We start from the raw sequence: 13,114 nt of genomic DNA on the forward strand, positions 1-13,114 counted from the left end.
AGTTGCATGATACGCGAGTGATGGTCGATTATTATATAACACCGTGTATTGCCGTGTACAAATCAAAAGTAGCTCTTTTGTACCAAGACTGATTTGAAGATTAGCATGCTATCTAAAATGTTAGGTCAAAAGTTGATCAAGATAGATGCGTCTAACCCCAACACCTATGCAAATCTCCGAATTTTTGCAGCCGGGGGTTACCTGGAGGTATTGCACCAAAACATAGACTATATCCGGTAAGTAATGACTGTGCTAGAATAATAGTAGAATGGTTTAAAAGGTCACCTGTGCATGAGCAGCGCGACTATGCACAAAAAGTATCTGTGAGCATATTCAGGCTCAAGTCATAGAACGCCCATAGTATCGTCGGCAACGGTGACCTAAACCTTCGGCCTGGGATCTAGCAGCTCTCCGTCCTCGAGCTGTCGCAGTGCCGCTTCTTTTGCTTCTTTTGCTTCTCTGTAAGCCATCGACTTCTGCCTCATTCGTTCCCTGGCTTCTTCGCTCCGCCTTGCTTTACGCCTCTTCCGAGGTCGTCGTCCGGCTATCATCTCAAGTGATCCATCTTCGGCAACAATGACCTGGGCCTGAGGCTCATCGACGTTTGGCAGTACATTGACCACATTCGAGTCCTGCAGCTCTCCACCCTCGCGTGGTTGTTGTAGCGCCGCTTGTCTTGCTTCTCTGTGAGCTATCGCCTCCTTTTTCCTTCGTTCCATGGCTTCTTCGCTTCGCTTTCCTCTACGCTTCTTCTTGGTTGTCTCCGACTTGGGTGGGTCATCATCATAAGGAAGAAAGAATTTTTTAGCTTTGGGCATCGGAAGTGTTCTAGACTTCTGGGATATTGACGCTGAAGCTGCTGAACTCACTGGAATATTTTTGCGGGACTGAAGCTATCTGCGCAACATTTCGGTACTCAGAATAGCCCCGCGTGTTCTCCGCCACAAAAAGGTTCGGCTGCATTAAGGGGGAATCGAACCCCCGGCGGGTCGATGGCAACGACCCAGGTTACCACTACCCCATTAATGCCCATGAACTCCTGTAGACTGTTAATGCTAATGTTTCAATATTCTGGCAGGCTAGATGATATAATAATATGCTACAAGAGATACAGCACTCGAATGCATATCAGTAACCCGCTATCCTCGTGCTCTTCCTCCTGCCCTTCCTACCCACATTCTCCTCCCCAAGTAAAGCCATCAGCTTCCGCTTCTCCGCCTCCTGCCCAGGATCCTCATACGTCACGCGCAGACTATCCTCACTCGGGCGCGCGCTCCCGTCCAGCAGGCTCATCGCGTCATAATACATGGGCTGCGGAAGCGGCACAAGTCGTGCCGGGGGCTCCCTAGTGATGGTCTCGCGTGATTCCTGCCGAGATTGCACCTACATATGATGGATGAATGAATACGAAAGAGAAATGAATTCTAGACTGCAAACGAACCCCGGGGCGCGGCAGTGGGCGCGGCCGCTTGCCTTTTCGCTGTTCCGGGCGCATAATGTCATCTTCTGATACCTGTCTCTTCCCAAGTAGCGTTGTCAGGCTTTCTTGTAGCTCGCGGGCAACGTCTCTTGGATTAGGCACTCGCACTGGCGAGGGTTCGCACGTCAACCGTACACCTGAGCTGGGTGGAAGCTTCATTGGCGATGGCGAGCTGGAGGAGGGTATGCGTCCGTTCTCATCCAGGGATGGGACTGGAGGATCAAGGTCTTCAGAGGATAAAAGATGTCTCCGGCGTGCAGGGTGCACAGCAACATATTCGAGTGGGGGTGAGCTACTCTGTGGTGGCAGAGGAGGCGGAGAGGTTGAAAACCGCGCCCTATCGTCACCCTCGCATTGTGGCAGAGCGCCGTCGAGCGAGCCATTCGACTCGCCGAAGAACGTCGCTGGAGGAGCATGCTCGATGTCAAGGAGAGTAGGTGTTCGGAGATCTTGCAAGAGATGTGGCTGTTTTACGAAAAACTTGCCTGTGACAATAAAACAATCAAAATGACGTCAAATATTGGATGATACTCTGGCTTACTGTGAGAATTGGTAGTATCCACCATCTCCTTTGCCTTACCCTTTGCCACTCGGTTGCCAATGTCGCCAATGAGATATTCGCTGATGTCAGGTACCTTACCCTCCTTCGCCATATCCTCTAGCCATGCCATGCCCACGACAGGGATGTTCCACTCTTTTGCCTTGTCGTACTTAGTACCGCAAGCACTCGGACAAAGTAGGTGCGTCGAACGTCGAGAGAATATCTGGGCAAGCGTTATACCCAACGCCCGCAGTAAACGTTTTGTCCAGCATAGCTCAGATTGATCAAGTCCAGAAAGGCTGAGAATAATTTGTTCGGTGTCTGTGATCATGTCAACACATAAAACGAGTGAAAGCAGTCATGACACGTACTAGGTATTGGATAAGGAAGGCTAAGAGGCCTAAATGATATATTCTCGTGCGGTCCACATATTCGCTCTTGGAAGACCGAGTGTTCGAGCCAACATTCTGTGCGATATTTGGCGCGTAATCTCTCATCAGGTTCGTTCTGGTAGAGTTTGCTCCCACTAAGCAATCTGCTGCATGAGATGCCTCATTTATATGAGGAAGTCGAAGCTCACCTAATGAGTCGCACCACGATGAAATCGACATCGTCAGTATCTTCGTCCATGACCACGCCTCCCCCGCGATCAATAGCATTGCGCACATTCGCACACTTCGCCTCCCCAAGTAGACGGAAGCAGTAACCCGCAAAGAGTGTCGTTATCGAAGAGTCCTCCACCTCAGGTTGGCGAGGTAATGTGCTCCCCTCTGCGTCCTCAGGTCCCAGAGCTGCAATAGTGGTTGTCCGCCTGAACGGCTGCCGCGTCATCGGCTCCTTTGCAGGCGGCGCAAACGACTTGGCGCGTTTGAATGACGAAATCACGGATTTCCCTTGAGGTTCTATCACCTTATCTGTAGTTCTCGTTCGCACATCAGGCGTAAGATATGCTGGTAACCGTGTCGGCGACATCTGCGGACTTGCTATTGACTGTGACTTTGAAGGACTACGCACAAGTTTGTTCGCAACTGGATCGATCTCGAAACCACGTGGACGTAAGAGACTCCCCCAGAGCTGAAGCGTCACTGCTCGAACGGGAGTGCGTGCAAGGGATGCAGGTTCCTCCTCATCCAATATATCATGTTCGTGACTTGGTTTCGGTGGGGCGGACGTCCTAAGTAGGTGGCAGTCGGCAGGAATTGCATTCGAAGGATGTGTGCTTGGGGCAGAGTCGTGGACTGGCATTGAGGTGGTGAGCTCTATTGTGAGTCAATGTATTTTCAAGTTTTGGGAGTAGATGGGTACATACCTTCGTTCATAGTCTTCCTCTCTGGCCTCGGCCGGGTGACGACGTAACGCTTTTCCTCGAAGCGTCCTCCGAATTCCAAGCAGTCCCAGAACCACTCCTCCCAAACAACGTGGATTTTTGCCTCACCACGTTTGTTGAATTTATCAGCGTAGCGCATCTTCTCGGTCTCATTGTCGCCCGCACATAGTAGATGTGTAACCTTGACAGGGCGTTCTATGGCTTTGACATATGTCCCACCGTATCTAGTGAGGGTGCGGTTTATGTTTGCACGTTGCTCAATGTCATCAATACCTGATAGTGAGAGTATGACACCGGAGAAGATGGGAAGGCGGTGCGTAGAAACAGTCTGCGGACGTGAGAAGTGTGATGTCGGCGATCATATTGTACTCACCTCTGCTAGGTCGACGTCATCTCCACGCAACCAAACATGGTATGCATCTGTTATCCACTCGGGACGCATGATGGGTATTTTGCGTTCTAGCGCGCACTGCATCCGTAGGAATAAGATTAAACAAAGACAAGAGGCACCTGTGGATGTCTCACCGCATACTTCGCTCCACCGTGATTGTTCGCTATTAAGTGAGTCACTCTGTCTGTAAAGTCGCTAGTGGATGTTGCGCCGAGTTCAAATGCTTGTTTAAACAAGGTAGCCTTCCGACATGCTGTTAACTTCACCGCCATTTGTCACAACCGCAAACCAGAATGAACGCACCTTATCCATTGTACCAGTCGCGCAAAGCGTAACACCCCTGAACGGTCTAGGACACAGGTCAATCATACTCGCATTGGGAGGGACAAGTTCGAAGTCTGAGCTATGGTCATATGGCGCGTCCATCGGGTGAGCATGACTGGATCGTGGTTGAGCAGGTCTAAGTTTAACATTGGGAACCTGGATAATCGGTCTGTGTATATGTAGTCAATGTTCGAGTCCTTGCGCACCTTGTGTGATTTGTTCGAGCGACGCATCACTCCGAATGGTTTCTTCGTAAATAATTTGTTCAAGAATTCAGCGTACATGGGTGATCACGTGAGTGGTTCAGGGTAGGTCAACTCGCGCCTTTTTAGCGGCCGGGGGTAGCTGGGTTTCCTGCATAGTCCTCAGCCATACAGGTCCATCGGAGTTGTGCTCTTTACCATGTGCCCTCTCGTTTCTGTCTTGCGCTAGGAGCAATGTTATATACTTAGTGCAGCGGACCAATCTCAGTCAACTGGCTGTGCAATCGATGTGCTGTGCAGGGCCGATGCATTAACTTTAATGCACAGTCACGGTGCGTTGTAGCATCGCTTTCTGATTCGCATCAGAGAAACATGACCCTTAGGTGCGTCGTGTGGGGTCATCCAGCTTAATGTATCGAGCGCGCATGGCGAGCAAATTTCGAGAATTTGACAAAATTTCCCGACATCACGATTCACCAACCATTTTTGACCTTTGTCGGTGTTCAATCATTCTTCACGAGTGATACTAGGGTTCGCAGCTCCCCAAATAAAATCTACTTTGGTTCGGTACTACCATCTTACTGAGAATCTTAATACTTCAGTGCCAGTCGATCAAGGGCTTTACAACGAGAAGGGACATTCATCTCCACCATATTGATGTTCGCATACAGGTACCAGGTAGTAGTATATCTGGGGAGTGTTCCATCGTTATATGAACATCAAGTTTCTCTCTCACACTAATACACCCTTCCTCGAAAAATGACACTAGTCTCAAACCATCCCAGTTGGTGGCCGATTATAAATTCGTTTCGTTTGTCCGGCTATTTTACATGTTCGTGGAAAGCCAGTCATGTTGATGGTGTCTCATTCTAACACTGATGTCGGTTTCGCAGTTGCCTCATCAACCACGCTGATATATGATTGGGGTGAGTGAAATATCATTGCATGACCATTGATATCCTTATGATACTTCTAGTACTGACGTTCGCACAAGAGGTGGGTTGGTTCCATTACCACGGGAGCAGCCATCTCACTAAAGATGATGTTTTGATAGGTTGAACTGATCTGGGTGAGTGGATACGGTATCATAAGATAACGCGATGGTACAATTTTGTCGGCACAGAGGCAACGCTGGTCCCTCATGACTGTTCTGTATCTCAGTGTAAGAGGTTCATGTTACAACTTGAAGCGCAGCTGGCAAATTGTGCTGACTCTGATTTTTTCTAGATACGCTACGTTGGAATACCATATTACATGTATGTTTGTAGGGTTAATATGACGGCGCTGTGCTAATCGGCCATCTCTCGCATTTAGCATCAATATTATGATGTGTGCGTTTCCTTTTACAATATATATGTGTCTTCTGATCTGTGGCATACAGCATCTTCGGTGACAGATGCAGTGAGTATCCTACCCCGGTACTTATAACTCCTGTCCTATTAACTGTTCCTTTGTTTGTGTAGGAGTGAGTGCGATGTTCGACCACTTATTTCAATACAATGACCAGTAGGTGTGAGTTTTTTTGGACACTTTGATTCTTCGATGATGATCGTTAATTGGGTGTTTCAGGCGCTATTTTATATTCCACATTGAATTGGATCAATGTGATCGTAGCTGCAATGCTGGGCGGTAAGCAACTTTGCTGCATTACCTCGATGCCATCAACTGAATTTCGTTCAAGTCATCACGCTCGCTCGGTTACATGCCATGTTTCAGGGATCCAAAAAGATGCTTATCATTCTCACTACAATCTTCCTGGTTGTCAACATTGCCTGCGGGGTGATCGCCATAATAGTACTCAGTTATATGTCAGGGAGTAAGCTTGAGTTACATATCAAGGAATCAGGCTCATTTGACGTATATTAGAGGAACTCGTTCTCTCCGGCACACATGCATGTGCCTATATCTATACAGAAAACGACTTACACCTGATCTCCATAACCTGGATACTCACCACTATATGGGAGGTCCTCACACTTTGTCTTGCACTCTGGATTTGTTTAAAACACTTCCGTGAGCTGCGACGACATGGAGAAGGGGGATTTATCGGGGACTGTTTCACAGTGTTGATAAAATCTCATGTGGTTTACTTTGCAAGGTAAGCTTGTACTTTAAATGCGGTTATCTTCTTCCGCTGAAGGACTCTGCCTGCTAGCTTTGCCGTTGTTTGTTGCTCCGCCCTCAGTACCCAGCTCTCTCCCAAGGTCTCGGTACGTCGATCTGTCACCAACATCCACCTGTGACCACTGTTAATCATTTTTATAGGACCTAGATTCTGTGGGAGTTCAGATTTCCAACGCTATTTTCGAAATTTTTTCGTATATCCAGATGTTTGTGCTGGGACCACGCCTCATCCTTAGCGTGCGAGTATATCACGCCAAGCTTGTGGCTGACTCCGATACAACAACCTGCATGACTTCAATCGCTTTTGAGGAGCGTGTACTAACTTACAATAGTGTGTAGCCATGGGAAATGGTAATCAGGAAAAATCGTCCGAGACTTCATCGTGGTACTTCAAATCATTTGTTCCGGTAAGAGAAATTACTCCCATTTCTTTTTGTATCACTCCCTAAGTAGTAGCCACACCCTCGGATCGAGTGACACAGTGAGATCCCGAATGTCTCATGTATCGTTGGCAAGGGTTAGGGTAACAAGTCTGATTACAAGAAAGAGCCGTGGAAAAGATTGTCGTACTCCATCCTCAAGTTTGTTATTCATTGCGCTTTGGTTACAATCATCATCCATTCAGTTTCATTTCAGCACCTTGCCAACTGGCAGCAGTGTGCAAAATGGCATTGTACAATCGAGGCAAGTGCGCTGGCAAACAATTACGTGCTGTGGGCTCCTGTCGGCACGCCACCATGATTGTGACATACAGAACAATGGCAGAACCCCATAGAGAACCGGCTCAGTCGTTGCGTTTTTGTTCTATATACAAGACTGCAAACTGGTTCTTGTATATTCTTGATCAACGTGTTAAAGAGACTCATTTCCACAAGTTTCGGACGGCCATTCTAGCAGATATTTAGAGTCCAGCTGACATCTCGACACAGCTCACGATTTGAACGAGTCCCTCTTATAAACCCTAACTTTTTTTACCACAACACTCGCTCCTCCATTAACATGCGTAACTTGATCGCCGCTTGGTATAAGAGTACTGAGGATCTGCTCAACTACTGCGAACCTCTGCTTGTATATGGAGATGCTAAAGATAGCGCACAACTAGCATTGTACGTTCTCTTCCTTTCATACTTCACATTTGCTGCAACGACTGATTGGAACTACCATTAGCCTCAGGGGCATGAACAGCGCAGTTCATTTTCTCGAAGGACGTGTTGCTCACGACGATCAGAATAGTGTAGCCTTAGCAGAAGAATGCAGCCATCAAGTAGGAAAGTTGCACTACACGCTTCTGGATGTGAGTCGACCGATTTTGTTGAGCATAGGTAATAGCTTACTGTTTGCTTAGAAAGAACAAGAAGCGAAAGGTTTGAATGACCAAAGCTGGAAAAAAAGACTAGCGGTCATGGAATGCAAGTAGTATTGTCGATGTGATGATGGGCTGCGACTGAATTTCTCCCGTTTTCCAGTCCAAGAGCAAAGGAAGCTAAAGAACAGCTCAAAGGATAACGCCGTAGGACCGGAAACCGAGAAGGTCATATACCAAGAGGGCACTTGGTTTCAATCTTGATTGCATTAGCGCCCGTCTACTTCACCTTGCTAAAGCAAGTCAACCAGAGATAGTGACAAGTTGCCGCCACTGCGATGCCTGCGGATGAAATGGCTAGAATTATCTATACTGTAGCATAATAGACGTACTTGCGATAGTATTCACATTTAGTATGACTTGTTGACCAAGTTTAATCGTCAGGCTAGCGTCCTTGATTATGCGTGTCAGTATGAACTTGTGAGCTGCGGCTGTCAGCCTGAGCGCGATTTTCATGACGCTCCTTTCAGCCCAAGTTAGGTCTGGCTCGTGTTGAATGGCGAATAAGCGTACACTTGACACGTACTTCTAAGAGGGAGAGCTCACAGCTAACCGTTTGAGCGGGAATACCCAGCCGTACCAGACCCGTGTAATCAGCGAACTGGAAGTCAGAACACTCCAGTGCACGGTCGACATACGAAGGAATCCCATTTTATATCAATCATTTAACAACAAATAAATCCTAATATATCGTCAGTACTTGACGTTTGTCGACTGGCTTGAATGAAGATTGAAGGACACTGTACAGACCAGGTACTCGATTCAGAAGTCCAAGGGTTTGCCCTGCGTGAAATGGCTCATGAGTCGTTCGGGATCAGGCTGAGATAATTATAGGATCCAATGAAAATACAAGACTAGACGTTCCTATGGCTAATCCACCACTGAGATGGTTTACTGAGCGAATTCGTCAGCAACGTCATTCGCTCTTGAGTAGGTCGTGCATTAAAGCTAGCGGGGTCGTCTGAACAGACGGAGAGGGCTGTGGCACGCTGTCGCCCTCATCATAGTCTTTGTCGTCACATCGTTGTCGCACCCCAATTTGTCATTGTGCTGGCGCCACTCTGTGTAAAGGCAATAATGGAACACAATTCCCGCAAACTGTACTCGATCCACTTGCGAGCCACCGACGTGGGGTGATGAAAGTCCTCGGGATAGGTTTTTATGTTATTTTCGAAGTAGAATGTAAAATTTCTCTTGACGCGATATACGCAGTGTTGTGTATAGCACTGTCTAGTAGGAGCACACTGAATGTCGATTTGACGCAACCAGTAGACGAGTATTACGCAGGGGGACCAGACGTCTAACTTGAAGGCCTGAAGGTGAGATGACTGCTCGATGCTGAAGCAAAACCTGAGGGTCCTGGAGCAATTGCTGGATTGGCGGCGACATTATGAGAGAAGCTTCCAAGTTGTAAGGCGGCTAGAGAACAAGGTCACGACGAGACGTTTGATGGCCGAAAATCGGAGCAACGAGATCAGACACAGCACTAATGATGAAAATGACAAATTTATAGATAGATAGTAATATTGATTCTGGATTACTCACCGCCATGATAGCAGCCGCCGTCCGACATGTACAGGAACACAGTGGGGCAGTGTTGACATATCGGGATGTACATTACTTGCTGTTGGCCATCAAATTTACATTCGGGGGAATCCGCAGCGGAATAAAAGGTCATGTGACGTTTAGGGCTGGTCCTTTGGCGTCAGGTATGGCTACGCCAGCCTCAAGAGTCAAACCCATCCATCTCCATCATTCCGAATCCGTATAGTCTAGGATTCTAAGGGAGATCCTTGTAATACCACAGACAAGGTCTGGATTTCGTGAATAGCTGTAACGTCAAAACCCTTCTCGTCTTCTAGTACTGCATCTGAGTCAGATGTGGCGGACGTATGCGTCACTTAGGAGCGAGAAGTGCACTGTCTTGTCGCGGTGGCACCTTACCATTGGATCCATATACCTGTTGCGGCCCAGCTCTTTCTCAGAAGCGAGGAAACTGCATCTTCTGTCCCAAATTGCAACAAGAGGCTTCAAGCCGATGCATCTTCAGATCCCACATAGGACGCTGGCTAGCAATGATCTGCTGGTTTGATACTGACCTAGACACATACATAGCACCGATGGTAACATGGTAGCTGGTTCCCATACTTCCTTCGTCACAATGACCTGTGACCCCTCTGTGCACGGTCCTCGTCCCGACGTCTTACCTTAACAAGTGACTTTTGGTCATGATGCCGGCATCAATTACATATTTGGACTTTGCGGTGGTCGAGGCTCTGGTTGGTGGGCTTAAACAATGCACAGAGCGCTAAAGGTTCATGTCTTGTGCCACAGCCGTCCAACGGCCACATCCGCAATGCGCGCATCCTGTGCTTACAATATATATAAAGTGAGTTCTGGCTTTTGACCTCTCATTGTATTCCTCTACAACGACTGGAAACGATGACCCTCTCCTGGAACAGCCCTAAGCGTCCAAAACGCGACGAAGTTACCAAGTGGCACGATAGCACCAACGTTATTCTCGACTATTGCCTGGGCTACCTGGAGTATGGCAGCGCCACTGATCATGTTCAACGCTCTTCGTAAGTCGCATCCGGTTGATAGCTAATGGTCTCTCCTTGACTATCGTACCGTTTAGTCTCGGAGACATGAACGACGCACTTTTGACCAACACTCACCTTACCTATGACGAGCGCCTGATCGAGGCACAGACATATAATTATCAAGCTCAGTACCTTAGCACGAAGTTGCAAATAGTACGTTGTAGCTATACTTCATGCTCGGTATGGTTTCATTTATCTTTGAGGTATTTTAGCTGTTTAACCGAGAGAATGGCTCGGATTATAAAGCGTGGGCTCGAAGATATGCTGTCTTACACGGTATGAGTGGCCATTTCGTGGAATTTTAGGATACTGATTGAATTTCTTCCGTCTAGAAAAAGGTTATGGAGCAAGAACAGTTGCAGCTGAGGACGCAGCGTCAACGGATCCCTGTCTTGTCACTATCGATCCCCGAACGTTTGTCGTCTCCCGTCCATCCTCTTTTCGGTGACAGGATTCAGACGTCGCACTCCGCTTGGACCCTTGACTTGAGCGACTGATACCCCATTTCTTATTAATATACCTCCTGTATCGGCGGATGTGTCGAAACATACATTATTTGTATTTGTTATTAGTATGTATATTGTTGCCATGGCCAGTGACAGTGTGAAAAACGCTCGTCTTCTTCGTACTACTACGTAAGCTGTCAGTGCATCCATCTAGCGCCCAGAAGGTCCCCCAATAGTATTGGGGGGACCCGAGCCTGACCCGACATCGTTTTTGTCTTCAACATCGCTTGATCAATAGCACTAGTCGTAACACGTTTCACAACGACGAAATAACATTTCCCCCGACGTGGTTATAGGATCCCGCCTATTGAAGCGCTGCCATAGAAACACTACATACATAGTATTGTCTCAACAGAACAAGGATGACAGTGCGGCGCAAACGGTAGATGCTTCGACTGTCTGGGCGTGCATCCATCTCTAGTGACGGTTCCTAGCTAGAAGAACGGTCCGTACAAGAGTTACCAAACCCACTTTTGTGGGCATGATTCCCTGCTACGCTGTGTCCCTTGGGGCCTGATTGTTTTCGCTTCTGGAGTTATTTCCGCTGAGAAAGATATAAGGTGCGCGCTCAGGCTGTCAATCTCCAGTCAACCCAACAACCCTTTCTTCCCCTCAAGCTCATCACTTCAAGTTATTATGTCGATCACGATTATCCAGAAGTTTGTGTATCATGGAGCTTCTGTGGAGTATGCTTCTGATTGTCCGATGGGCACCCGGGAGATGGTTCAGACCTGGTATCACCAGACTAGTGAGGTACTGCGACAATGTACTGCGCTGATGCGATACGGCAATGAGAGCGATGTTGCACAGCTTAGCCGGTAAGAGTTGTGTCTTTTCTAGCCAATCCACAGCTATCTGACTCAGATGTTTGCAGCATACAAGCAATGAGGACCGTCATGTATCAGCTTATTGATAAGAGAACGAGAGAAAGTCTCTCGAGGGCGGTGTCTCTGGGTGATATCTGCCTGAACCTGTCGTTCGAGCTATACAATCAGCTGCAGGAGGTGAGTTCACTGTTTTGCTCATGGTGTGTCATTCTCATCTTTGCTGTCTAGAGAGAGTCGTGTGGTCATACTGGAAGATCTAGACGAAGCTCAACTTATTCCCCTGTAAATGGGACTTACGCACACATATAGCCGAAGAGGCACGGGACCTTGCGAGAAGTCTGGCTGCCTGCCCTAGGTAATGAGCCTCTGATGATGGTCTCCGATGTCTTGTTGAGTTATATCATTGCAGCGCGTTTAGGGTTCAAGAGCTACATCTTAGCAGCGGAGAGCTGAGCCAGCTATGCCTTGAAGGGGAGGCCAGACCCGATATCACAGCATGACACGCCACAGTTGCGTCAAGTTACTGTTCGAGCGGTATGTATACACGAGTTTTTGCCAATTTATGGCACCTGTTCATACATCGCGTGTTGCGTATGTAGTATTTAGAAGTATACTAGAGCGTCACCCCATGCCTATCTTGTGCATAGGGGATGCCAGCTGGCTAGCGATAGATAGATATCACTGTATCATGATTCATGAATAAATCAGGAATAGACAATGAACATTTGATTTGCCACGCACTCGACGTGCTGTAAAGTGAGAGTCCAACTTGATTGCGACAGTGCTCGACATCGCGAACACTGATCGCGACATGGACCAACAAGAAACTCACAGGAACCAAGCCTTGAAAGTCCTTACTGGATGAATGACCAAGTAATTGTTCTGCCTTCTGTTGGTCGTATGACCTGCGTGGTCCAAGATTTAGGTGCAAAGAGTTGGTCATCCGGTATCAGATCTGCACGTCATCAACTGCGATACCATCTATATGATATTGATAATGCTTCGGGAGACGTTATAGCGTGTGGGGAAACTGGGCGTGTTTATCTCGGAAGCTTTCGAAAGAGATGAAATCGTTATTTATTACTTGGAGACAACATTGTCGCAAAAGGGAACTATGTCGACCCATGGCCAAGGACTGGGTTATCAGCTGGCACGTGACTTGGATTGGGTCGACTGTCGTGAGGCCACGTGTGGCAGGTGGTGTAGTACTATGCAGAGTGAAATTCGTGATGGCACTGAGATAGCTGGGTTTGTGTTACGAGCTCGCCACTTACCTGAGTTCCCATGAAAACTGTCTGGCTGCCTGTTGGCGTGACGGTCAGTCTATATGCCGTGATTAATCACTTGTTGTTCGACAGTCTTGACTACCTTGACCGCGATTAATGACGTCATGGTACCTCAACGACTCGATCCGAGAACCCGAAT

General features: G+C 47.7%; 2 protein-coding genes and 1 non-coding gene across 3 annotated transcripts; 1 reads left to right on the plus strand and 2 right to left on the minus strand.

Annotated features, from left to right (window-relative positions):
• Window positions 1–958: 958 nt before the first annotated feature.
• EDB93DRAFT_t65 lies at window positions 959–1,029 on the minus strand. Its single transcript has one exon. It is a non-coding gene; the product is annotated as a tRNA-Gly (tRNA).
• EDB93DRAFT_1146459 (uncharacterized protein) lies at window positions 959–4,367 on the minus strand. The gene is made up of 10 exons (XM_041449496.1): window positions 4,270–4,367; window positions 4,043–4,219; window positions 3,874–3,981; window positions 3,722–3,817; window positions 3,331–3,676; window positions 2,602–3,280; window positions 2,393–2,547; window positions 2,022–2,342; window positions 1,442–1,965; window positions 959–1,383 (listed from the first exon to the last, which is right to left on the minus strand). Exons 1-10 carry the CDS (start codon window positions 4,345–4,347, stop codon window positions 1,129–1,131), a joined length of 2,739 nt encoding a protein of 912 aa, XP_041307643.1. The 5' UTR covers window positions 4,348–4,367; the 3' UTR covers window positions 959–1,128.
• Window positions 4,368–7,389: 3,022 nt separating this feature from the next.
• On the plus strand, window positions 7,390–7,957 carry EDB93DRAFT_1104025 (uncharacterized protein; the record flags this gene model as incomplete). The annotated part of the gene is made up of 4 exons (XM_041447374.1): window positions 7,390–7,496; window positions 7,558–7,684; window positions 7,736–7,754; window positions 7,857–7,957. 4 exons carry the CDS (start codon window positions 7,390–7,392, stop codon window positions 7,955–7,957), a joined length of 354 nt encoding a protein of 117 aa, XP_041307644.1.
• Window positions 7,958–13,114: the final 5,157 nt, after the last annotated feature.

The sequence above is a fragment of the Suillus bovinus genome, assembly GCF_016758785.1.
Source record: "Suillus bovinus strain UH-Sbo-P2 chromosome Unknown EDB93scaffold_28, whole genome shotgun sequence".
NCBI classification, from domain to species: domain Eukaryota; kingdom Fungi; phylum Basidiomycota; class Agaricomycetes; order Boletales; family Suillaceae; genus Suillus; species Suillus bovinus.

Excerpts from the sequence above, each read along its gene's own strand:
- EDB93DRAFT_1146459 (XM_041449496.1), bottom strand. The coding sequence starts at position 4,347 with ATGTACGCTGAATTCTTGAACAAATTATTTACGAAGAAACCATTCGGA. Across the intron at positions 4,220-4,269 it reads GCTCGAACAAATCACACAAG|GTTCCCAATGTTAAACTTAG; the intron begins GTGCGCAAGGAC and ends CCGATTATCCAG. Across the intron at positions 3,982-4,042 it reads CGACTGGTACAATGGATAAG|GCTACCTTGTTTAAACAAGC; the intron begins GTGCGTTCATTC and ends GCATGTCGGAAG.